Source organism: Chroicocephalus ridibundus, chromosome Z, assembly GCF_963924245.1.
Source record: "Chroicocephalus ridibundus chromosome Z, bChrRid1.1, whole genome shotgun sequence".
Lineage (NCBI taxonomy): Eukaryota > Metazoa > Chordata > Aves > Charadriiformes > Laridae > Chroicocephalus > Chroicocephalus ridibundus.
The window spans coordinates 33,284,001-33,309,762 of NC_086316.1; the positions used below are offsets into that span (position 1 = coordinate 33,284,001).

At 43.1% G+C, this 25,762-nt stretch overlaps 2 protein-coding genes across 3 annotated transcripts; both read right to left on the reverse strand.

Moving 5' to 3' along the window:
- Positions 1-3,594: 3,594 nt before the first annotated feature.
- Positions 3,595-5,938, reverse strand: ATP5ME (ATP synthase membrane subunit e). The gene is made up of 4 exons (XM_063319351.1): positions 5,858-5,938; positions 5,622-5,676; positions 5,224-5,322; positions 3,595-3,731 (listed from the first exon to the last, which is right to left on the reverse strand). Exons 1-4 carry the CDS (start codon positions 5,891-5,893, stop codon positions 3,706-3,708), a joined length of 216 nt encoding a protein of 71 aa, XP_063175421.1. The 5' UTR covers positions 5,894-5,938; the 3' UTR covers positions 3,595-3,705.
- Positions 5,939-6,336: 398 nt separating this feature from the next.
- On the reverse strand, positions 6,337-24,357 carry TMEM175 (transmembrane protein 175). Of its 2 annotated transcripts, XM_063319349.1 has the most exons (10): positions 24,145-24,357; positions 23,217-23,255; positions 22,002-22,099; positions 18,975-19,026; positions 17,715-17,750; positions 16,448-16,531; positions 15,643-15,807; positions 14,650-14,728; positions 12,740-12,881; positions 6,337-12,190 (listed from the first exon to the last, which is right to left on the reverse strand). In XM_063319349.1, exons 1-10 carry the CDS (start codon positions 24,307-24,309, stop codon positions 11,530-11,532), a joined length of 1,521 nt encoding a protein of 506 aa, XP_063175419.1. In that variant the 5' UTR covers positions 24,310-24,357; the 3' UTR covers positions 6,337-11,529. The 2 variants fall into 2 exon arrangements, with proteins under 2 accessions (XP_063175419.1, XP_063175420.1); XM_063319350.1 differs by lacking the exon at positions 16,448-16,531.
- Positions 24,358-25,762: the final 1,405 nt, after the last annotated feature.

Here is a 25,762-nt window from a genome sequence, read left to right on the forward strand (position 1 = left end):
CCCCTTTCCATGGGAGCAGGAGGGTCTCCGAGGCTTCCTTCTGCAACAGTGGTGCTGGGACAGCCCAGGAGCCCCACCGGAGCGGGGACCTTGCGTGTGTGTGGTGCAGGACACTGTGCCCTGCCACTGGGGACCGGGCAAGTCTCCCCCTTGTCTCCACCACCATCTCCTGCATCCCTCTCCTGCTGGTCCCCTGACTGCTTGCAGCACCTCGGGCGCCCCAGGCAGTGCACACAGCTCTGCCACCCATACCCGTTATCTTAGAGCATTTCTGCAGGTCATCTGTCACGTGTCCCAGCTGCTCTGCAGCTGACTGCCTCTCATGTCGCTGCGGGAAGCCACTTGCAGCAATCAGAGGGCAGCAAGAGAAACAGCAAGCCAAGACCCTTAATTTTCCTTTTATTTTGCCCTTGCACTATATCTGTTTCTGGTAGGATACAGTCTGTCGGTAAAACTTTTTCCCTGCAGCTTAATCTCAGGGGGTGCAGAGTCCTTGCCCGCTTGCCTGCCCGGTGAAAGCACTGGCAAGACAACACACAGCTGCAGTCTGAGATTATCCAACCGTAAAGTGCAGGGTAAGTGTTGACATTCATCCATGGTACCCTGGGACAGGGTACCCAGCCCCTCGCTTCCCAGGCTGGCCCATCCAGGGAAAGCATTAATGACGCAATGCAGTGGCCCAGAGAGGAGAAGCTGGTGGGAGAAAACCCTTCCCTCCCCATACCTGAGGACGTGCTGTGATGAGATGCTTCATCTGCTGCTCCCAGTCTTTTCATCTGGCACACACAGCGTGTCCAGCCCTGAGGTCCGGGCAGCCTGCCCTTCGTTTTTGGCCCTTACTGTGGCTCTCACACCCACTGCCTAGCATCTGACGGCAACACTGGCTTTCTCCTACTATGCAAACCAGGTGAGGAAATTAAATTTTTTTTCAAAATAGTACAATCTAACCACATAGCCACTTTGCCTAAAGATTGGGACCACTTTCTGGTCAACGATCCCTCCTAATGTTTCTACGTCTTGCTGCACCATCGCAAGCACACCATTTGCAATTTGCTTCCCACTGCAGGTATTAGACAGATGCGGGTGAAACCTGGCACAGTTCCTACCTGCAGTGGTGCCCCCCTAGCAACTGGGCGCTGGCTGCCTGGACTTACTGGGCATGAAGAAGGGAAGGGCTAAGAAACAGGTTTTTCCAACATTTTCCCAGGACTGAGAGAAAAGCGATGTCGTTGCAACACAATTCCAGTAGAGGTCTCCTGACCAATCTACTCCCTATTGAGTGCTGTAGCGTAATTTAGCTCTGCTTCTGGCATATTTGACTATACCCCGTGGAAGTGTTTTCACATCCGGCCTGATGCAGCTCTCCCGTGGGAAACGAGAGGCAGCCTCTTTTGTAAGCACCTCACTGATGGAGGTAATGCGTACAGACCTCCATTCCTGCTTTTGAAAGCGGAGGGGCAAGAGGTTGGGGAATTTAATATCCCTGTGAGACTGCCAGGGGGGGTTTCTCAGGAGCTTAGGGGTGGAGAGTAAGTTTTCCCTCCATGCAGGAGAAGGAGCTTGCCTGACTGGGGAGCTGCCATGCGATTTTTAACGCTGCAGCTTGGCCACCATCTGCTTTTGCAGATGGAAGGTGTAGGACAAGCTGACTCAAGACAGGACCTCTTTGTTCTGCTACTGAAAAAAGAGCATGTGGGTGCTGTTCAGCTGTTCCCTCTGCTGGTGGTGGGTCATGAGTGGAGATGCCTGACCTGGCACTGCCAGAGAGGTTAGAACACATACAAGGTCTCTTCTGCTGGCAGAGCTGTGAAGATGGCAGTTCCTGCAAAGGGGGAGGAAAAAACTGGCAGGGAGAGTGGAGACCATGGTCCGATCTTCAACCACCTCTTGCAGACCTTGGAGAATTATCACTCTTTTCCCAGCTGGCCACAGTCCGACCCCAGCTAAGGCTGGGAAGTGCTACTCCCTTCCCAGGGAGTCAGGACAGGAACAACTCAACCTCCACTCAGCTCTTCAAAGGAAGACATGGTACTGAATACTGCAGGTGGAGTATGAACCCCAGATCCACTCTCCAGCCAGACGGGTTGCATGTCTTGGCACTCAGCAGGGCAGCTTTGTCCTTCCAGCAGCTCCTGATCCTGTATAAGAAAACCTCCACAACAACCCAGAGTACTGGATACATGTAAGATTTTACTGCTGTCTGGGCTGAATGTGGCTTGCATGATCTATCACAAATGCTTGCAAGAGAAAAGTCTTTTTTCTCTGTACCTCTTCCTCTACTCCTTCCACAAAACCTTAAGGTAGGATATGGGTAAGATTAGGAAAAACATTCAGTAGAGAGAAACTCCCTCTCAAGCAGCAGCAGAGCACTGAGGAGTCAGACAAATCTAGTTCCAGCAGAAGAAAAGGTGGCTGCAGTGTTTTTGAGACTACGGAAGACACATGGGGGATCTTTGCTCTCACACTCTGAAAGGCATTTTCTTATTGCTTCCTTCCTCATCTTTCCATTCTCAGTCAACTGGTCTCAGGTTGACTTTCTGCTTCAGTTTTTACCACTTTCCAAGAAAAAAATGCCTTTCAATAGAACTATCTGCCTTCTCTTTCAATTCAAATATGATTTTGTTATATTTAATTTCCTTATACTCCATAGGACTGCTTTGTTAGTTGAGAATGTGCGCTGGTAGTTAAGGATTTATTTATTCCAAATCATAATCTAGAAGAGACTGTATACTTAAGAGTAATTAGTTTAATAAAATGTTTCCTGAAAGACTGCTAGCGCTTAGAAAGATTTAGGTCGGAAACCACTGTTCCAGCTGTCTTATCTGCAATGTCATAAAAAGGAAGCTAGCCACTGTCCAAATAAGAAACCAGACCCCCTGAAGCAGGTACGAGTATTATCTACAGTGAGCAAAACAAGAACACGAAACAAGTCGCTAAACATGATTTACAGGGATAGGCATTTTACCTTCTTCTGGGACATCTGAGGTCTGTACAGCTGAGGAGGTGCCTTAGCCGCTTACATGTGAAAAGCAACTTACTTTCACATTAAAGGCAATTAATTTTTTAAACGCCAGTCACCTGCATAGCCAGTCACTTATAAAAGAGACAGACAACATTTTGACCATAACTTGTTCTCAGTTTTGGGAAACAACATTTGACCATTTGTTAAATCTGAAAAAAGTATGTATTTAGAAACATCTGACTAGTGAGTCAGCACTAACTCCTCAGATCTCAGCATGGGCTGATAAGTCACAATCGAATTGGACTGCACTGTCAAATATAAGAATCATGCAACAATCCACTGCGATAACAAAGCTGAAAAAAGATGACACCAACTCCCCAGTCGAGCCAGTTAATAAACAGATTCAGGCAACTAGTGCCATGCCAGCCTTCCCCACCTGCCCATATATATTAAATTTTATGTATTTTCTGATCACAAACATTACCTATGAGTAGTAGGTGTAGTGTCTGGCTGGAAGAATACAAGAGTGTTTCAGCCACAGCAATGGACAGCTTATGACAAATGCTTCCTGTCGCATTCTGCAAGTACTTCCGCTGCTGCTCTCTGCAATTCACTCAAAAAATACAACCTGAAATGTTCCAAGTACTTTATTGATAGAACAGCATGCAGAGTCCACCAACCACTGAACAGCTCAGAGCCTAGCCATGTACTTCCATGTGTGAAATTAAGATCCAATCTTCTGTTCATTTCAATATGGACTCTTCACTTGCTAGAAGGGAAGAAAAAACAAACATCGTTAGGACTACTAGTCACCCCCATGTAGTACTAAAATATGAAAGCTTTAGCGGGATCAAAGGTAGATTTAAGTATTCCGTTTCTTTCAAGCCAGTTTTTATGATTCCCGCTTCTGCTTATTCAACAGAAGTATATTTCATTGCTTTGGGGTAAAGGCACTTTTTTCACTTACTCATTAGTAAATGACAGTTTTCTGAACTTACAACTCAAATAAGCCCAGAAAAAGCTATCACTACAGATAAGTCCAGCTAGCCATCTTTAAAGAACAATCTTTTACAACTGTGTTGCACTGAATGAAGTTTTAACAATTGCTTTTCTAATGGAAAACCACACCAAATTCACCGTTGGGAAAGCAGACTGGTCATTTGTGAGCCACTTCTAAATAGATAGAATATTCTAAAGAAACAACCACAGAATTCTATCATTAAGTGGAGTTGCAACACTACCGCCAAAAATACAAAAAGTCTTAGCTAAACTAGAAAACATCTGACAGACTCATTTATTTAGTCCATTACTATGTATTTATGATGGTAGAACAGCTGTGAAAAATAGCTTTCTAGTGAGTGATACAACTCATCAATATGCATATTTGATTTTATATACTTGTAGTTCATTTCATTTCACAAGGTTTTGTTCAACATTAGTCTTGTTTAGGACAACGCAAATGTCACTGTTTCCCAGGGAAATAGTTTCAAAGTGTGCAGCTACACCAAGAACAGCCTGAGTTAATATTAAGTTTTCTTAAAAATTCTTCTTAAGTCCACTTAAAATAACCTAGGTGAATTCAGTCTAGACAGCACGCTCCTCTGTAAGGCAGACGGAAGAATCCTCTGTTATAAGAGCACAGGGCAGCCAAGAAATAATCCCATGGACAAGGTAAAGCATGCTGCAGCAGGAACACTATATGGTGGAAGCTAATGATAAAAAAGCAGTAGTACTAATCCCAATTGATTACTTATGGCATGTTCTCTTCATCTGAGAGATACAACAAACAAAGCTGACCTCTCACACTATGCTAGTGGTACCACTTAAAAGTCTGTGCTGCAGTTACAAGCAGTTGCCTGCAACTTCTGGTTTAGATCATCAGTCACATTTGTGAAATTTCTATATCGCATGCAAAAAAGGGATCATGGGTTTTCTGCATCCAGCTGAATAAGGGACATCTGAGTACAGTTAATATTCTGTTCCAGTTATTCATCGCAGAACAACCAGCAACTTTTAGCAGTTTGTTTTCTCAGTGGAAATCTGGATAGCCATTTAACAAGTCCTAATTGGTTGCTTACATTTTGAAGAGCTTGTCAAATAGCCGCAGTCCTTATCCTTCACAAAACCTTAACCACTGGGTCTGCAGTCCATTGGCTGTAAGCCTAAATTTCTCCTAAAAACACTGCAGCAAACTGGCATTCCACCTGCAAGCCAGTGTGTACACTTCAGCATGGGATGTGTATATTAAATTAAGGGACTACCTTCTGCAAGCTCTTTTGCAATCCGCTCAAGTTCTTCACGTTTCTTTTTCTCTTCAGCCTCTATTCTTCTCTCTTCTTCAGCAATAGGCTTTAGGTAGTCTGTCATTAACACATTCGCTTTAAGACATAATTTCTCGAACCTTGGCACAAAGCTCTGCACCTGTTAACTCACTTAGTAACGAAGAAAAAACAGTTTCGCCGGCGCAAAGGCACATTTCATACGAATCTGTGACTACAAACCAGTAAATGCCCGTCTCCGAAGGCCACCTCGGCGCGGGCCCGGGGCGGGGGAAATGGCGGCCGGGCTCGCGGCTGCGCGGCCCGCACCGGCCGCCTCAAGGTGCCCTTGCGGAGCCGCACCAGGGAGGGGGAGAGGCCGCCCGCGGCGCCGTACTCACCGTATCGCTTCTTGCCGTAGATCATCCCCACCAGCAGGGCCGAGTACCGGGTGAACTGCGGGAGGCAGAGACAAGGGCGCGTCCTTCACTCGCTCACACGCACAGCCAGGCCAGGCCCCATAAGGCCCGGCCCGCCACCTGCCCGCCCCGGCCCGTCGAGGTCCCCAGCCGCCCCCCCGCCCCAGAGCGCAGCGGAACAGCCGCGGGGTGCCGTGACACCCGCCCACCGCCCTCACCTTGATGAGCGGCGAGACCTGCACCGGCGGGATCATCCTGGCGGCGGTGGCGCGGCGGCCGGAAGTGACGGACGCAGGGCGGTGGCGGGACGGGAGGAGCGGAGAGCTCCGCCCGCCGGGGCGGGGGTGGCGCTGCCCGAGGCACGGCCCCTGCCGGGGCGGCGTGGGCGGCCTGCGGAGTGTTTTGGCCGTGGCGCTACGGATTGCTGTGTCCGGTCACGCGTCGTCCAGGCGTGAGGTACCGTCGCGTCATATCACAGAACGGACCGTGGTAGCTCCCCCGCGGCAGAAAATGGCAGAGCCGTCCCTCGTCTGCCGCGGGAAGGAGCGGGCTCGGCTTTTCCTCTTCGCCCGGGGCGTGCCCCGCAGCGTCGGGGAATGGCGTCGGGAGCCCTCCGCGGTGTCGCCCCCCGTGGCGGAGGGGGAAGGAGGGGCGGGGAGAAGCACCGGCCCCTCACGCGGCGGCGGGGACGGCGGATTCGCGCCCCACGGGGGCGCTGCCGGCGCCGGTGGCGGCGCGCGGACAGCGTTCGCCGTGATCGGGCCTGAGGGCGGAGGGCGCCTTAGCAGAGGCGGCGAAGCACTCTTCTGGGTTTGGTTCTGGAGCCTGAACGAAAGCATGTCGTTATGTGCCGGGCAGTTAAGAAATCTGGATGATGTTTCACATTCTCTCATAAAACTGAGGAATGTGAATCTTTGCTGAGTGTTCATTAGTGCCGCCGTTTTCGAACCCTTGCGTGATGTTAAACATACGCAGTGAAACAGTAAGGAGATGGTTATTAAACTCCCTGGCAGCTAATTGCCTGTGCTGTTTTCTGCTAATCGAGCTACAGGTAATTGAAATTCACTAAAAGAGGTCTGAAATGTTTCTCTTTAGGGAGCCTGTTGGAAGATTCTCAGATCCATTTGTAGTATCATGAAATTTTTTAATTATTGTTGTATGTCCTGTATCAGCAAGACCTGAAAGTGCTTTTATAGATGGAACATATATAATCTATCACTTTATTTTTTTTTTACATTTCTTTATTTACTTTCAGTAGCAAGAACTCTGAGAGACACTTGGAGCAATACAGATGAGAGGTCACGGGTGGGTGGATATCACCTTAGTTCCCAACATCACTATCCGTTGTTAATGCCATAGTAATTCACCACAAAGCTTAATGCCAAGTCAGTAACGAGACAGCGAAGTTACTAGTGGCACAGTGCTTGCTTATTTAGCCACTTTTGTCCAATGCGTGTCCAGATAGGAGTTTTAAAATCCTTAAATACGTGACAGTGGCATGATTTTAATTAAATGTTATAAATCTCCCAAACACAAAGCAGCAGTAGTAGTAGTAGAACTAGGAGTCTTAGTGCTGATGTGCAAAGAGAACACACACTGATTTGAATATTGACATTTGCAAAACTAGAACCCAGTCTGGCATTTCTCCAGATGCGAGCTTACGAGTTTTAAAAGCAAACAATTCAAGTTAGATCATATATTAGCCAGAAGTGTTTTTCAACTTAATACTACAAAGAAAAAAGTTGCAAACTCTGATGGTCTTGAATTACCTCATCAGTTATTCTGAAACATACTGGATGTTTAAACAGAAAGCACTTAAGTCTCTGAATTAAAATCGCTATTACTCTTCACTTCTTTTGATGATACACAGAACGGATGTTCTGGTCTCCCCCTACTGACGCAGTGGGCAACCTGGACGACAAGTCGTGATGCTACACCATCACACATGGAGAAGAAAAGAAGGCATAAATGGCACCATGTAGTTACCTACAGTAAAATCTCAAATCATAAGCATTAAGAGAGACTTGTGTGTTTTCTTCTCACCACAAAAACATGTATCTTTGTGGCCCAAAGTAGCAAAGAAATAGGTCACGGTTACCTGGCACTGGCCTGAGTAACCCCACAGGTTACCAAGCTGAAGGCTGCAATTGAGCTTTGCAGCCTACTGTCAAGTACCCTCACACTGAAAAAATGAAACTGTCCAAGTCCAAAATTCCTGGTGACTGGCTTTATTTTACTAAAAAATCCAATCTCAAGAGCTGCTCTTGGTTTATCAGATGCCAAACAATAACTTTGACTATGTCTGCTCCAAACTTACATGGAAGTTTAAGTTGTAAGAAACAGCTTCATAAGTTGTGAGAGAATCATTTGCACTAACTCAGTTGTTTTCAAATAAAATGGAAAAAAGTTACAAACCCTTTACAATGTTTATAGTGATTAAATACAAATCCTGTCTCTGCACAGAATTCCAGCTACGACTGTTATTCTTTTAAAGTAAATTAAGAGCTCTGTACGCTACAAACTGAAACTGCATCCTTCAGCAGTCTTTAACAGAATTTTTCAGCTAGCACCATTTGTTATGGAAGGCAGAAGTGACAGCACTGCAAGTGGCTGTTAACCATCTTCTAATGTCCTGAATGGATTAATCTTGAACGCGAATCCATTAACAAGGCCTACTGGTCTGAACAAACAAAACAGCCATCATTATGGAACCACAATTTTGAACTGAGAGACCAGGGACTTCTTGAACCCCTCCCATGCATGCCCACATTTTGTCTGACCTGACCTATTTAGTGTAGGAGGCAGTTGTTCCCGACTGGCAGTACCACCATCACAGGCAAAAAAAATTCAATGTCATTAGAAGGGAAGTTTTACTAGAATGTTTTGCTGCAATTTTACTTCTTCACTTTCAGGAGATTTTATTTAATTAAAACCATTATTCTGGCAAAGAAGGCAAGCAGCCTCCTGGACTTCAGAAAAGTGCCACTGTCAGGTCAAGGGAGGTGACTGGGGAGACCATACCCAGCGTGCTGTGTCCAGCTCTTCCCTCCCCAGTAGAGGAGAGATGTGGACATTCTAAGGCAAGTCCACCAAAGGGCAATGGAGACTATGCAGGGACAGGAGCATCTCCCATACAAGGAGAGTCTGAGAGAGCTGGGACTATGCAGCCTGCAAGAGAAGGATCAGGGGGGATCTTATCAATGTTCACGAATACCTGACAGGGAGGAGCAAAGACTGAGCCAGACTCTTCTCAGTGGTGCCCAGTGACAGGGTAAGCAGCAATGGACACAAACTGAAATACAGGAAATTCCTTTTAAATGCAAGAAAAAAGAACCCTTTTTTTTTTTTTAACTCTGAGGGCAATTGGATATTCAAACGGGTTGACCTGTTGAGTGGTTGTGGTGTCTCCATTGGCACAAATGCTTAAAATGTGACTGGACACCGACCTTAGCAACCATCTCCAGCTGACCCTATTTTAAACAGGAGGGCTGGACTAGACAGTCTCCAGAGGTCCCTTCCAACCTCATCCATTCTGGGATTCTTACAGTCATTTTAAGTGTTTCACTTTAATTTTTCTAGAGACAAAAACCTGTGGTCATTAGTAATTCTGTGAAGAACAGCTAGTTAGTTTTGGGAATGTTCTTTCTACTTGAGATCACACGACTCAAATTAATGCCTCATTCTGAAATGCAGTTTGTTTCTCAAGAACTTACTAAAACTATAAGAATGATCCTAAACCAACTCTGTTTATACAAAACCTCAGGTCAAGTTTGTCCTCAACTTTAGATTCTGAAGTATTACTAAATTTGGGTTGAATAATGGTATCTCGACTACAAGCAAATAAAAATAATTTTTCTTTTTGAAGAGCAAGTTACTGACTTGCAATTGGGGGGTGGGGGGGAAAGGAAAAACGCATTAGTTAGCCTATACAGTTCCTTGTAGTATTTATACATTGCAGTTCACTGCTCTTCAAAGCATCCCTGTAAGCACTGGACTGAAACTCCTTCATTTTCAGGTCTCATTTTCTTTAAGTACCAATAGAAGTAGAATCAACTTTTTTTCACATTGCATTAAAAGCTTTTGGGTGTTTCACACAAAATCACAGAATGCTTGAGGTTAGAATGGACCTTGATGATTTTGAAGGAGAAAAAATAAAAAGATGTTTGGCATATTGTTTTCAACTGTAGACATCAGACCTAAGTTTCACCTGCAGAGCAGAAATAAAGGGCTAGAACCTTTTGTTTTTTCACTATTGAAATTTATTACAAATACACATATTCACTGCTTATTATGTGCCCGCTGCGCACATAAAGAACCATAAAGAACCAAAAGTGCTTTTATGAATACCAGAAAAACCCTGCAATACACAACACAATGCAGGATCCTACTGCAAGTCATTTAACTTCAACCAGGTATAAAACCCCTTGAGTATCTGAACGTACTCTCTCACAAGATGCACATAATGCTAAGAATTACGTATTGGTACCAAGGTGCTTCAAACCAAAAGCACAAGTGCTTTCAAGACTGATCTTAACTAAAACATAGTATCTGAATTTCTTTTCACTAATAATTACTCCAGGCATACTTTGCCACAGCGTTTTTAAATTAATTTTTTTTTAAGAGGAACAACAAAATCCCTCAAATGCCTTTAAAGATGGCATGCAAGTTATCAGGCACTAAGACAGTTCAGGACACAAACTAATGGCTCTGACAAAAAGAAATATAAAGGCTTCCAGGGCAGCCAGAGGCTAGATGACTTTGCCCACTCCTACTGTACAGCCCTCCTCTGGGTAATGTTTGATAAGCATAAAGTTTATCAAACTGTACATAAGGGAAAAAAAATTCAACACGCCATGGACAGGAACTTCTACAGGGTTAGTTTCTTTTGCTGTTGCTGAGACTCAGAAATCTGTGGGACCCCTTAGTTAGGCTCTACTTAGGGAAAAACTCAACCCCCTTATATGATGGGGAACCCTTATACATGGCAGGAAACCCTCATACTCTCTCTGAATATTACATCATGCCTTCAGAATAAAAGAAGGATGTTACTTTCAATAGGCATGAAAACAGACAGAAAAAGCCTGAGAAATCCAAACCTTTCATTTCAGATCAGCACCTGCTTCAGAACTGAAAATAAATTTACCTCTATTCCCACAGCTCTCCAAATCTCTTCCCTGGGAGGTATCAAAGCTAGTTCAAACATTGGATACATAGCCACGTGAATCCCCATTTGTTAAATACATCCTTTTTTGAAAGAACAGATATGGCTGAAGAACTTGTGTTTGGGTATTGTGGAAGACTGCATATGGGTCACAATTACAACTCCCATCTAAACTCATGCTCAGAGCCATTCAAACACAAGCAGTTTTCAAAATGCTATCACAAGCTTGTGACTATGCAGAAGAGACATTGTAACCATTAAAAAAAAAGGCAGACACCAGCAACCTCTATGCACAAATGTTCTACCATGATGCACCATCCAGAAATCCGGACGTCTCTGTGTCTTCCAAGCCTCACTCCCTATCTTACAGTAGCAAACCACCTGTGTTTGGCTGCTGTAATGACTGCCATACATCAGAAAAAAGGCCATTTTGCGGGGTGTCTGTTTATGCACTTCTTAATCGATCATCACTGCAGTTACATGTCAAGCACCATTTTTTTCCAAAAGGGTAATTCTAAAGGAAGGGGAACATGCTTTTCTTTGTATCCCCTATTTACCCAATGTTTTCAGTTACAGGTTTTGGAGAATGCATGACCAGTAAAACTTAAATATGCCCCAGTTATGGCCAACGCAGGCTTTGGTTTAGATCGATACAATCCACACATGAGGATAATGCAAGTTAGAAGAACTGAAGTTAATGTTGTAACTTCACATGCACTGCGCAGAAATTTAGGACAGTGTTTCAGTAGGAGACAAACATGCCTCCTCTTCTTCTAACAATACAACCTTCCGTCCGGAGAGAGACATCACGGACTTTATGACAGTTAAAGAAATTCTAACAAAAATGCGCAAGGCAAGAAAAGCAAATGGGATTACAATCTGCATAAGATGGAATATTGCTGTGCTAAATTCACTTAACAAACATGTCAGAAAGAAGGCCCCAAGGCTTACACAAGGGTAGAGAGCCAGCTTAGCAAACATGAAGGCATGCTCCTTGCCACCATATCTAGCAAAAGGATGTAAAGTTTCCCTTTCATGGAGGGCTGTAGTCCATATTGCAAACTGAAATATGCTGGCAAAGAAAGTGATAACACAGCTGACTTGAATGGCTTCTATTTCATTGTGAGACTTCTCTGCAAATTCACTGGTCAGCTGGTAAGCTAGTGGAAGCCCACCAATGAAAGCCAACGAAAGTATGTTAAGCAGTCCCATTAATCGTGTAGCTTTTGTTACATAAAGGAAAAGCGAGTGATGGACAAACCAGAGGAGACCAATTGTTACAAATGAGCCAAAGTATGCAAGGTAGTTTGGCCCATATTCACTTAAAGCTTCAAGAAGGCTGCCGTGGAACTTCTCCCTAACTTCTCTGGGATCAGGGACGTTGTCTTCACTGTGGAGAGAAAACTTGCTTTACTTTGCATATTACTGTTATAAAAACACACCTGAAGCAACACTGAACTATTTCTTTACTCTGAGCAAGTAGGAAACAACAGGCATCCACTTTGTAGTTCTCACTCAATTTGGAACTTAAAACAGCATTTCAAACAACAGCTCTGCAAATAAATTAGATCTGAAAGGAAATCTAAAAGTAAATTGGCATTCCTTTAGGTTAATTTAATAAAGTTGCCCAGCTTTTGTTGATAAAAGCCTTTTATCTGAAAACATGACTAAACAAAAAGGAAGCTTTGTTCTTCAAGATTCCCCACTCCAACATACATTAAATAGACTGATGATCACTAGTGCTGAAATGTGGGCGTAAGAAGTATCTTTTGTTTGTGTTCTGTATCTTTCCAGAAAAATCACACTTAAAGTAACCACTGCAGGTTTTAGAACTCAAAGACAATGTTTGGGTAATTTTATTTCCTCAAATATCACATAGAGACAAAAGTTAGTCTTATATTTAACAACATAAAGTGTAAGAGGCAACACAAAGCCTTACCATATATCCAAAATGAGCAGGGTTGCTACAATAGCATAGACTCCATCACTAAATGCTTCTACCCGTTCCTTACTCAGAGGCTCACTGAGGTAAAAAGTGAAGCTTTCTAAGCTACGGTGTTCCTCCTCTTCATCTCTCTGACCTGGAAACAAATCCAGATGTTTATTAATGAAAGACAAAAACAGGTAGTATAAAACAAGGTAGTTAAACAACCTACTGTGACCTCCCTTTCTCCTTCTCCCCACCTGCCAAAATCTTTCTGTAGAAAGAAGGGTGCTGTTCATCCACACAGGTCAGTCAGTCCACTATTTTCAGCAGCTGTGCCTCTCCCTGAAGTTCATGTTGCTTTCAGGACAACAAGCGCTTCAGGGACAAAAAAGCTCTGTCCTTTAAACTGTATGGCAGACCATTTCCACCAAGTGAATAACGACTTCAAGCTGTAATTGAACAAAACATTTGAGCTAAAAAAAATCAGATGCTGTGTCTCAGGAAGCGCTAATAGCTATAGGTCCTCTGAAACAGTGTAGAGAACTTATACTGCATGGGAGAAAAAGATCACTTGAGCACGGGGGCTGCACTGGGACATCAAATGGTCTGCTTTAAAATAAATTCAGTCTTTGGTCAAAAGGTGGGGCTCTGGAGCTTTCGTAGGAAATGTCAAACACATCCCTAAAGACTGGACTCTGAACTGCCCAGCTAGCCAGGCTGCACCACTTCAGGAGTATAGATGGGACAAAGAAAAAGCTTACAGCTTCCAGAGGAAGTAAGAAGAAATGAATTAAAAGTAAGCGTAATCACTGCTCAGTCAACAGAGCTGTAATTTATGTCAGCCATCTGATGGGGTGAGATATATACAGACATGACCTGACTGCAAACTGCAGTGCCCCCACTGCCGTAGGCACAGGCAATATTTGTATGTGTTTATTCTCTCGCTCTGAGAGTCAGGCTGTTGCCATTTCAGAGCATTTCTGCCTCCCTGTCTATCTTTGCTGCCACATGGGGGAGGAGTCAAAAGTATGTTCCCACTTGCAGTGTATACAGATTGACTTGTACCAGGCTGAGCAGCAGCAGAACAAAGGTGTTATTCTTCTGACTCACCTCGGGAGCAATAATTGCAAAGACATGATCTATTCAGTGTTTTTGTGGTCAGTTTATATTGCTCTCAAAGAGTGACACTCCATGTTTTGTATGCGTAGGTTGCATGATACCACCCTCATTTATTTTGGTTTGGCATTGGCAACTTCCTTCTCAGCAGAGTTTAAGAGCAGCTCTGGCTGTTACTGTGGTTGTGCAATTGTTAGCGCTGACACAAGGAGGACAGAGAGAACATAAGGAGCATGAGGGAAGGAAGCATGGATTTAGGCTGACTTTAGCCATGTGTGAAGGCACAGCTTTAGACCACAACAGTTAGATTAATGAGATGTAACACCCTAAACAATTAATTACCCTGAAAAAGCTTAATTTATAGGTGCTTTGCTTGCCAGTTTGAAAATGTGGGACCATACAATATGGCTGGGAAGAAAGTGATACAGGCATAGAGCTTGCTTCCTACATTCTTCAATTCCCATGCTCCCTTTTTAGGAGGAAAAGGGATAGATAGCCTGCAGCCATCATTCATGTACTTGTATGTGTGTGCATGCACATGCATATTCAGGACAAACTGGAGAGGCTTTAAACTCATAAATGATCTTTAAATGTGTTTTGCCTTACACAAATCTAGTCAAAAATTAAAGGAAACCAGGGAGCGAGGGAGAAACTGCTTGGGAGCATGGCAATAAACCCCAAAATCACTATGTCCCAAGACTGAAAATGGAGGTAGAATTAAAATTATTTCATTTCAGGCTGTTTGGATAACATGTTGACAACCTAATAATGTATCTGAACATACTCCTATGAATATGGTTACTCACCAACAATCTTGGTTTTACACCAAGTAATGAATCGAGTGAGATGTGGAAAAACGATTACCAGCCCAAGAAGTACATAAGACTATGGAGAGGAAAACGAACACAGTTTAAATTTAGTTATCAAAATATAAATTACAAGTTTAATATGAACTATTACTCTCAATCTTTAGGTATAATCACATTAACAAAAACAAATCTTGATTTTATGACATGGGAAAGGCTCATCTGAAATGCACATGCACCTCCTGAATACTGCATGTGCACCCTAATACTGCTTTTTGGTAGATAATTTAGTACAGTAACGAAGCAAGCTAAATGAAGGAGCTAACAAAAATGCAGTAATAACCTCTTTGGAAGTTGGAGAACTATCACACATGATCTTTATGGGTCCCTTCCAACCTGAGATATTCTATGATACTTCTACTTGTGTCCCAAAGATACCTCAGTGGGCCTTAAGTGGTTCATAGGCTTTGCACAGGTCTAAGCACAAGAGCAACTTGCAGACTAATTTCACTGTTATTAATATCAAAAGAAATTACACTAGTGAACAAGGCGAGGGATAAGAGGGTGTAAAAGGAAAACATATTTTCAGTTAAAATTAGGCCTTTTCAAGTTTGGACTCATAAGTGACCCCTTTATCAACAGCAACCTGATTCCTCGCAAATTTGGGGGTTATTTAAACACTGCTAATTCCCATGGAATCTTTCTCAAAATTCAGCTAAATTCACCTTTTCCTAAAGAAAAAGACAGATGAAAGGAAGCTCAGGATACATCCAGAAACTACATTTCAGTGCCAAGTGGTGGTTTTGAGAAAGACAAAAGCTGTTAATAAATGACACCTTCAATGTGAAGTAGCAGCCATGATTATACCACCACTGAAATGGCAACTGAGAAAGTCTGCATGTTTAACATGAACATCATTACTTTAATACATGGTTCTGAATACAACTAATATAAACTGCTGCATCAAATTTTTAGCTAACTAGGAGAACTTACCAAAGGAATAAAGAAAAAAGAAAAGATGGCTGCTAAAAAGCATAAAAGTGGTCCTCTCAGGATAATCTTTAAGATATGGCGTTTATAGAAATTCTGATTTTCAGACACCTGTATCTGTTGATTCAGTAAGTGTGGGTGATAGAATCCATACACTACTATCACAGCCTGCAAGGAGAAAAGCATTACTGAAATTATTACATAGTATATGCAGTATTTCAAATATAAAACTATAAAACTCCAGAACACTTTCAACCTTATTTTTCACTCCCACATGGATGGCTGGTCCTAGAAGCTCTGAGATTTCACAATACACTGCATGTCAAGATTTTGGTCTCCTCTGCAGAGCTTGCCATGACCATGGATCTTCTATAAAGAGGAATGAAGACCTCCACAATAAGGAACGGAAAGTGACAAGGAACTGCACCAGGAGAAAAACTGTGCCATTGGATCGAGGTTTAAAGCCTGTTCACTCAGCCACTGCTGCATGGCTCAGCAAGAACCTCACCAGGAAAAGTCAATTGCTATTTCTCCAACGCATTTTTAAAGAGTAGGAAAGGAATTACTATTCTGTGAACTTTGAGATCAGCTGATTTAGTTGCACAAGTCAGCTTCACAGGACAGTGGCAGTGAAAACTTTCATCTTATACACAGCTACTGTATTATCACAACAGGCACAACTTTGAAAAAGAATGCTATACAAACAAAAAAGGTATTTAGCAATTTAGATCCATAGTTAAGAAACAGTTTTAGTTCTACCCAAGAAAATCTGTTTAAATGTGAAAATGTAAATGGATAGCTCCAATACCTGTATAAGGCCGATGACAACAGCACAGACACTGAACAGAAAAATGCCAAAAGGTACCTCTGGAAAGGAGGCCATTAAAGAAAACTAGAAAAAAATGCAACTAGATCAAGCATTTAATTAATTAGCAATGTAGGAATAACAGTAGAGAAACAGAAGCACTCTTTATTCAATACTGAAACTCAAACCCCCAAATAATACTTTGCATTTCAACATAATTCCACTAAATGCAATTTCTAGCCACAAATACATGCAGGCATCCCAACCAAAGCCATCTGGAGAGATGGGTTTGCTCTAATGTTGATACCACAAAACCTTTAACTCTCTGACGCTGTCTCCGTAATCACTACAGACTGGCTTGTAGCTGAGCATAAAGTTTAACAGTGTTTTCAGTGGACAAGATGTTCATAGCTGTGAAAATTCTTGATATTAGGATACCTTTTTGAATTTTTCAATTTCCCTGCCTCCATGACTCCCTGTTGTACTAATTTCTGCAGCTTCATTAGGGGGAAAAAGGAAGCAGGGAGTAGTATTAGGGTAATATATACAACTTTCCAAAAATTATTTCAGCTTCAAGGCAAAGTAGAAAGTATGTGCTATTGCTGATAAAGATAATTTACTGACCACAGCCTTATTCTTTCCAGACCAATACATAACAGATATATCCACAGAGAAACAGGTGTATGTCATATAAAGGCATTTTAAGCAACTGTTTTGTTCTGCTAATATGGTGTTCAGTTGCAAATACTCTTGCTAGGTCTAAAGGTCATTGAACCAGAAATTCTGTAAAACATCAAATTTGGAGATTTAAAAAATTAATCACTGGAATCAACCTTGCTGAATAAGTCAAAAGCAATAGCAAAAACTCTGTCTAGATCACAAAAGGAAAATGCTCTGTCATCTAAAGGTGAATTTGAAATACAGCTTTAGTTCCCTTACAAGTTGCAAAATTCTCATCGGGCAACTTTGACATTTTTCAATACGGTTGCTTTTTAAAAAGAAATTATGTGAAACTATGATTTTTCACTATTATAATTTTTCTTCTAGCATACTCACTTTCTGACAGGTCTATAACATGCAGCAATCGGAGTTATAACATGACCTCAAGAATTTTTTAAAAAGTGAGCCATAATTATTATTACAGATTTAGGGTTTATACTATAACAACACTTTTTCTTGGCTTCTGAATACTTTGGTAAAGTCTTTCCACATAAATAAAGGAAAAACCCCTGTAATTTAAACATATGTCAAATTTTTAAAAAGTACTTACTGTGTATGGCAAGAAAGTTATGATCATCATACAAGCCTAAAAAAGAAAAAAGCATATTGAAACACCAGGCCAAATACAAAGCAAGCATTAAAGATGTGTCCAGAGAATGCAACACAAACAGATCAAATGCTCGTTCTGCGTCATTAAAAATGAATAAACTTCTGAAGTTGCTGAGCTTTGACTGTAACAAACAGCTAGTTCTGCACGTCTTCCATGTTTGCTAGCCAAACATGGTTAGTACAAGCTTATTTTAGAAAGCACTTTGTTACCAATACCATGGGTAAAAGTTTTCTATGCTTCTTAATAGACTTCTTTCTAAAGTAGCAATGCCAAAAGTACCACACCTCCTAAAGAGGTGTTTATGATTTGTCAAAAACATTAATCTCTGATCACAAATATTTCATATATAAAAAAGACAAATTAAAAAAACCAAAACAACACACCTCAATCACAAAGAAATGCATTGCTTTGAAAGCTACCTTAGATAAGAATTACGTGTCTTAAGCTTGTAACATAATTTCCTGCAGTGTTATCTCATGGAGTTTACACTTAGCATTTTTATTAACAAAATAATTAAATTAACTGCATGGTTGCACACTGTCACAGGACAGAATTTTAAACAAAATAGCAAAATACAAAGCTCTGGCTGAAAGCAAGAATATGTTCAGTATTGCAGCATTCCATTACAACTATTAGTAACCAAGATATTACAGGGTGGTTCGTTAAAAAACGTACTCAAATAAATGAAGAGCTTTTAAGAGATACGATTTAGGCAAGTGTAAAGCTCAAAACACTGATTCAGAGATTGGTCTCTCAGTGGTATTTTTTGAAAGATCATATAATTCTGTTTCAAAGAAGCTTCAGAATGCATTTCTGAGCAACTGAAACGGAGAAATGACTGAAAACATAAGTGTAATTCAAACCTACCCAGTAAGATTTTTTGACACAAAAGACATAGCATTTAATTTTCTTAAGCCTGAAGGACAGATACTTCAGCTGGACACAAATGAACAGTTAAAAGCTTTTGCCGTAGGTTCCTCTTCCGTTCTCTCAAATGAACTTCAAGACTAAGCTGTTGCTGAGTTTCTTTTCGCTTATAGTAAAACATGTGGAAGTTAAAAGCAATTTAGTTATCAATCAGCCACTTCGGCAAGCTCTTTGTATCTTCCCGACTTGGAAATTTGAATAGGTACACACAGACTTAAGAAAAAGTGACCTGTACTTGCTAGGTAAACATCTAGCGTGTCTGACAAGACTCACCAGATTTAGAAGAGCGAGGACATCGTCTATAAGCTCTATCACCTGAAACAACCTGTCAAGGCAAGGCAAGATATCATGAATAAGCCAGCTCCCAAAATACATTTTACAGCAACGCATACAAATTGTATATTTATGGTATTATAGGGGAATCTGATTTCCTTTGCTCCAGGATTTATACAAGTAGTCCGGGTGCTACCAAACTCATTAGCTCAAACATGGAAATAATTTTTTAGAAAAATTTGAAAAGTGAGATACAGTCAAGTTCAATCATGGAGCACTTACTAAGAACATAATTTCCATTTGAAGGACAAATGGCATATGATGCAGCAAACTAACTCCCCTCTCCTTACTCTGTCACTCCTCTATACCTGAAGTTATATATTTACTTTGAAGTAAACGTCACCATTGTTAACAGCCAATTCAGATGTGAAGAAGTGATCCAGATGTCAGTTCTGACCCAGCAAGTCATATACCAAAAACGAAACAAGGTAGTGAGCTACAAATGGATATCAGTCCTTGGAAAATGGAAGATATGGGGGTGATTTGGGAGCAGGGGTTGATGACAATTCTCTGGAGGACATGGCACTTCACTATAGAATGAAATGCAACCAAGTGACAGCTCAGGCTACTGGTTTGCTTTTTCCCATGGCAGTTTTGTTCCACACCAGCTCTATGTTTTGCCACCTGACACACTCAGGACAGGACAGCCAGCAAACTGCTAGTAAGGTGCACAAGGCTTGGGAGTCACAGGATGTTCAATTCATCACCCGTTTACTTAAACACAGACAGAGCCTAGAACTAACTGGAGACTGAAGACTGACAGCCTGTGCTCACTGCTCAAAACAATGCTTCTGAAGCATGAACAAAGGCAGACTTTCACCAGCAGGCACTGTTCACTGCTCACAAAAGAATATGAACAAGCCCATTTGATGCTCCAATGTCAAAATAAAAATACAAGCATTAGACTGACTTTTAGCATGTCAGATGAAGCAATGTTCTGTAGGGATGTGAGCCCTGCAGTAGCACTGCACAGATCTTCCAGAGCAGATCCAGATGTTCAGAGTCTACCCAGAGTCTCAGATTTTTCTTTGTCTCATATGCCATTATGAAGTGCTATTATTCTGGTTTTCTCTGAGTTAAAACTCAGAAGTAGAACAGAAACAAGTTCACATTGTTACAGACAGAGTATTTTCAGCATTTTAAGGCTTAAAATTTTTTCTCCTGAAGATATGGCATAGTTATTATTACACAAAGAAAATAAACATTTCTTCCAAACTGCTCCACACCTTGTTAATAAAATTCCTGATCCACAGAAGTGTCACTTAGAATCAATAGAAGTAATCACTGTAAGAGACAGCTTGCAAATTCCCCAAAACAAATGGTGAGAGACAGAGGGAGGGGGAGGAGGCCCTCCTTCAATGTCTCAAAACACTCACAAGGAGATAAATAATGCATCACTGGTGTTCAAAGAACTGGTAAGACTAACAGGAGCCTGAAAAGCCGTCGGGGGGACTGCCTTGTGAAGACAAGATAGTTCTGCCACTTGTGTGGTGAGCTTGCTAGTTCTCTGTTCTCAAGGCCATCATGTCTGATAAGTGAACTTTGCTTCGTTATCCGCAAAATGCATATGAAAGCACGCACCCTACATATGCTAATGAAGATGACAGAGATCATGCTAAACTTACATGACTATGTCACTCACCTCTCCACCCAAATCATGCTCCACGTCACCTGGGAGGGGGAAAAACCTGAGATGAGGCTGCCCCATAACAAGTGGAGCAGGCTGTGCTAATTCAGCAAACATAAAAGGGGAAAATAAGTGCCCCTAGGAGAAAAAAAGAAGATCCTGCGTGGGAAGATTTTTTTCCCCAAGAGAGATTATGACTGTGAAGATTCCCTGAAATGACGCTGGAACCGGGACTGGTGATCTATTTATCACTCTCTGCCCATCTCTCTATCCGCTCCTTTTCCTTTTCTCTTTTCTTTTAAAGTTACTGCTTGCATACCAGTTGCTAAGTAACAACCTTAAGTACCGCTTGCCATAAATTGTTTTGTAAGTAACATGCTAAGTAACGACCTTAAGTACCGCTTGCCATAAATTGTTGTATACCTGTTGTTAAGTAACACAATGCATACCTCAGCGCTTGCCATCATTTGTTATATGCCTAACCAATTATTGTGGAACCTAGTTACTAATCTAATAAATGCTTGTATACAGACCTCGAGATTTGTCTTACCTTAGTCCATGCCATTGGGGATTTATGAATCTAAGTCACTTACCCCGCCCCTCCTTCCTGAGAGTGGGCATGACAATCGCCGTCCACAAAACCCTAAACTACTCAAAGGTTGTGTATCAGCATTTACTGATGCAACCAAAGAAAAGCAATGTGATAAAAGCACTGACATGAAGTATCAGCTTCAAGTATTGAATTACAGGTTGCACACTTCCATTAGAATGCAGTCAATCCCCTTACTTAAGGTAAGAACATAGTGACATTTGTAAATTTCAAAATTCAAACAAAACTTGTCCCGATTCCAGTGTGATGCCTGCATGTCAATTTCCTTTTAACTATCAGGACACGGGCAGGTGTCTGTGTCCGCAGCTCTATAAAATGCAGCATTTGCAACATTACAATTGATTTTGTAAGAAGCACTGCTGAGGACTGAGAGACAAAAGTTTTAGGCCAGCTGTTTCAGTTCCTCTATTCATGTAGCACACAAGTTACAAAGTCATGCTTCTTCAGCACAGTTAGTTTAATTTCACCTAGAATATGAAGTAAAATGAAGAGTAACTCTAATTGTAAAGATATATAATGGTTGTGGTTCTCTGTATCACTGTGTCAGTAGTCTAAGAGTGCACTTACTCACTGCTTAGGGTAGCATTTCTTTACAATTTTTATATTATCCAACAAAAGACAATTCAGAAATATATCATCAAGAAAGAAATGTATCAGACACATGGTTCCCTCCTGACCTTTTAAACAATATTTTTTTCTTTAACTTTGGAGTTAAACACTGTCTTCCTACCTTACATGAGCAGCCCATGCCACTGTGACTATTAAGAAGGTCATCAAGTAGACTGCAATTTTTGCTAGAAGAAGTTGCTGAACACTTTCACCTAGTTTCTGAAACAGAGATGCACAGAGACAGAGAAAGGAAAGTTAAATGTTACATGTGAATTATTAGCAACATCTGCAAATAAGGCAGGACATGCAGTCATGAAATAGATTTTCTGAAAATGCAGTTCTCTTCCAACCATCTTTTTACTACCACGCAGAGGAATGAGTTTATTAGACACTTTTAAGTACGCTGAAATGTGTAGTTAGTGGCATATGACATACCAACACATCTCTTCAATCGGTAGAAGGGCTTCCCAAGGCTCTGTTCACCTTATGATTCATTTATACACCCTCTCATCACTGTTACTGTGATAATGCATTTCAGAGGACAGCTGGCCACAAATGCTTCTTTTATTTCCTTTGCACTGACTTCTGGAGTAGAAGCATCACACAGCTTTTCATGTGATGATTGTGAACAATGAGGAAGGGGAGAGCTTAACCTCAGAAAATTTTGCACATACCACCACAATGGCTTAAATAGACTCACGTGGCATATTTGCCATGTTATGGATCATACCTGAGTTTCCTAAACTAAATAAGACAAAGTATTTGCATCTCGGTCTGTTTTTAACAGCAGAAAAATAAACTGTGATTAAAAAAAAACCCTGTAAACTTTCTCAAATGATTATTTTATGTTTCCTAACATTCCTGTTTCTTTCAAAATGATTTTATTTTCTGTAGTCTTCTTTTTCCACCTTTGCTTATTCTGATTACATTTATTACTAACCTGATTTTAAAAACAGCTTTCAGCTTCCACTATATAAGTGGCATCTCTAAGTGATGATACGTTACCAAAAAGAGCAGATGCTTTCTGAAGGATGTTTTGGTCAGATGGGCTATTCATTGTTCATACGAAAATAAGTGGATAAAAGCTAAGGCCTACAATATACAGCTCATTCAGGCTTTATATCACAACTTCGGCAGATTACACAGATCTTCAGTATTTAAGTTCTTCACCCCAAGTTCCATCTGCTCCCCTTAGGGGAATTTTCTGTTCGCTTTAATGTTACTTAATGGTTTGAGCCTTTTGAAAGTCTGGAACTTGAAATGAAGTGGGGGTGCTAAGAATGCTACACATACTTGCAAAGACGTGAGAAACAACAAAACAATAGACATATGATACCTGATCAGGATGTATTTTCGTGTGAGCCACGGGCAAAATCTGAAATAACAAAACTTTATTAGCACGACATTCTTTTCCTTATTGAGATCTTTACTAAAATCTTAAAAACATCAGGTGGACACAGATATTCCCGGATCACGCAGCCACCCACAGCCTGCAGTTCTGTAGAACAGAATCACAGAATGGTTTAGGTTGGAAGGGATCATTCAGTCCAACCCCCCTGCCATGGGCAGGGACACCTCCCACTAGACCAGGCTGCTCAAATCCTCATCCGGCCTGGCCTTGAACACTTCCAGGGATGGGGCAGCCACAACCACCCTAAGCAACCTGTTCCAGTGTCTCACCACCTTCACAGTAAAGAATTTCTTCCTCATATCTAATCCAAATCTCCCCTGTTTCAGTTTAAAACTGTTACCCCTCATCCTATCTCTATGCTCCCTCATAAAGAGTTCCTCCCCATGTCTCCTATAGGCTCCCTTCAGGTACTGGAAGGCTGCTGTAAGGTCTCCCCGAATCGCCCTCCGGCCGCCCAGGGACCACGCCGTTACCTCCCCCCGGCACCGGGCACCGCTGCCCGGGGACAGCCCGCCGCGCTCGCCGGCGCCCGCCCGCCAGCCAGCCCCCGACACCGGCATTTGGCGGTAGCGCTGCAAGGACGGGGCTGGGCGGAACAGGCCGACACGTCTCCTCGTCAGCGCTGGGCAGGCAAACGCGGGGACGGGGTACGGCCGCAATCCGCGGGGACCGGGACAAGATGCGGCTGCCCGGCGACTTTCCCTCACGCCGCCCAACGGCAGCCCTCGGGCCTCGCCGCCCTTCTGGGCCTCCCCGCGGCGCCACCCCGAAGCTGCCGCCGCCGGCCCAGGTTCCGCGGTGGGGCCGGGTCGGGCAGGCCTCGCGACGCGACTGGGCCGGGCCGGGCGCTCACCATCACCGTGGCGATGATGGAGAGCAGCGCGTCGCTGTAGGCCAGCAGCCGGTGCGACGTCTGCGTGCTGCTCCCCAGCTCCAGCTCCAGCCCCCGGCCGCGCACCGGCTCAGGTTCCGCCGCCCCGCCGCCGGAGCCCGGCGCCGCGACGCGCGGAGCCGACATGGCCCCGTTGCGCTTCGCCGGCGGCAGGGGGGTGTGGGGGGGTGGGGGAAGGGAAGGGAAGGAGGGGGCGGCCGTCGGGCGGGGCGGGGGCGGTGCTCCCCCTTCCGCGGGGCTCCGTGGGGCGGCAGCGCCGGCCCCCTCATGGGGGCGGGACTGCAAAAGCCGTGAAGTTCAGCCAGGCCAAGTGCAAGGTCCTGCGCCTGGGTGCGGGCAATCCCAGGCACAAACACAAGCCGGGCGGAGAATGGACTGAGAGCAGTCCTGGACTGCATCAAAAGAAGTGTGGCCAGCAGGCTGAGCGAATGATTCTCCCCCTCTGCTCTGCTCTGGGGAGATCCCACCTGGAGTACTGTGTCCAGCTCTGGGGTTCCCAACACAGGAAAAACAGGTCCAGAGGAGGGCCACGAAGGTGGTCAGAGGGCTGGAGCACTTATGCTATGAGGAGAGGCTGAGAGAGTCGGGGTTGTTCAGCCTGGAGAAGAGAAGGCTCCAGGAAGACCTTATAGCGGCCTTCCAGTACCTAAAGGGGGCCTACAGGAAAGAAGGAGAGGGACTCTTTATCAGGGAGTGTAGTGACAGGATGAGGGGTAACAGTTTCAAACTGAAAGAGGGTAGACATAGAGTAGATATTGGGAAGAAATTCTTTTCCTGGGAGAGTGGTGAGACACTGGAACAGGCTGCCCAGAGAAGGTGTAGATGCCCCATCCCTGGAAGTGTTCAAGGCCAGGCTGGATGGGGCTTTGAGCAGCCTGGTCTAGTGGGAGGTGTCCCTGCAGGGGGGTTGGAACTAGGTGGTCTTTAAGGTCCCTTCCAACCTAAACAATTCTGTGATTCTATGACTGACTCCTCGTGGGTGCACTGTGTGGGTAGATGGAGGAGCGCTTCCAGGAGTAACTCGTGCTGCTGTTGCAAAGAACTAAACACATGTAAATTAAGGGTGGTGTTCCTCACATCCAGGAATGTCTGTGCTGGTGTCCTGAAATCTTAAAATTGATGGCTGATACAGGTGACTGAGTTGGTGGGCTCCAGGGGGAAGAAATAGTGTTATAAATGTGTTGATGTGTTACATGCCACCAAAGCTAATGTATAACAGCTATTAATGGCTATTGGTATTAACAGCTAATGTATCTACACCACAGATTACACTTACCAGAGGCTGTAGTGTCTGGAGATTCTCAGCTTTGTTTATAAATCATATTTTAAAATCTGTATCTGAATTCCAAAGTAACTTCCTCCCCCTGGTTTTTGTTTTATTTTGTTTTGATTTTTACCAGCCCAGCCAACTTTGTCCAGTCACTCCAAACAATTTGGCGTTTGGTTTATATGCCACCTTCTGTCCTTTGGAGCTGTGAACTGGAGGCTTTTGGTTTATGTTCAGGTTTTTATTCTCTTGGCATGTTTAGTTCATACGATAATAATAGTCTATTTGGAATATATAGGGCTTATATTTTTC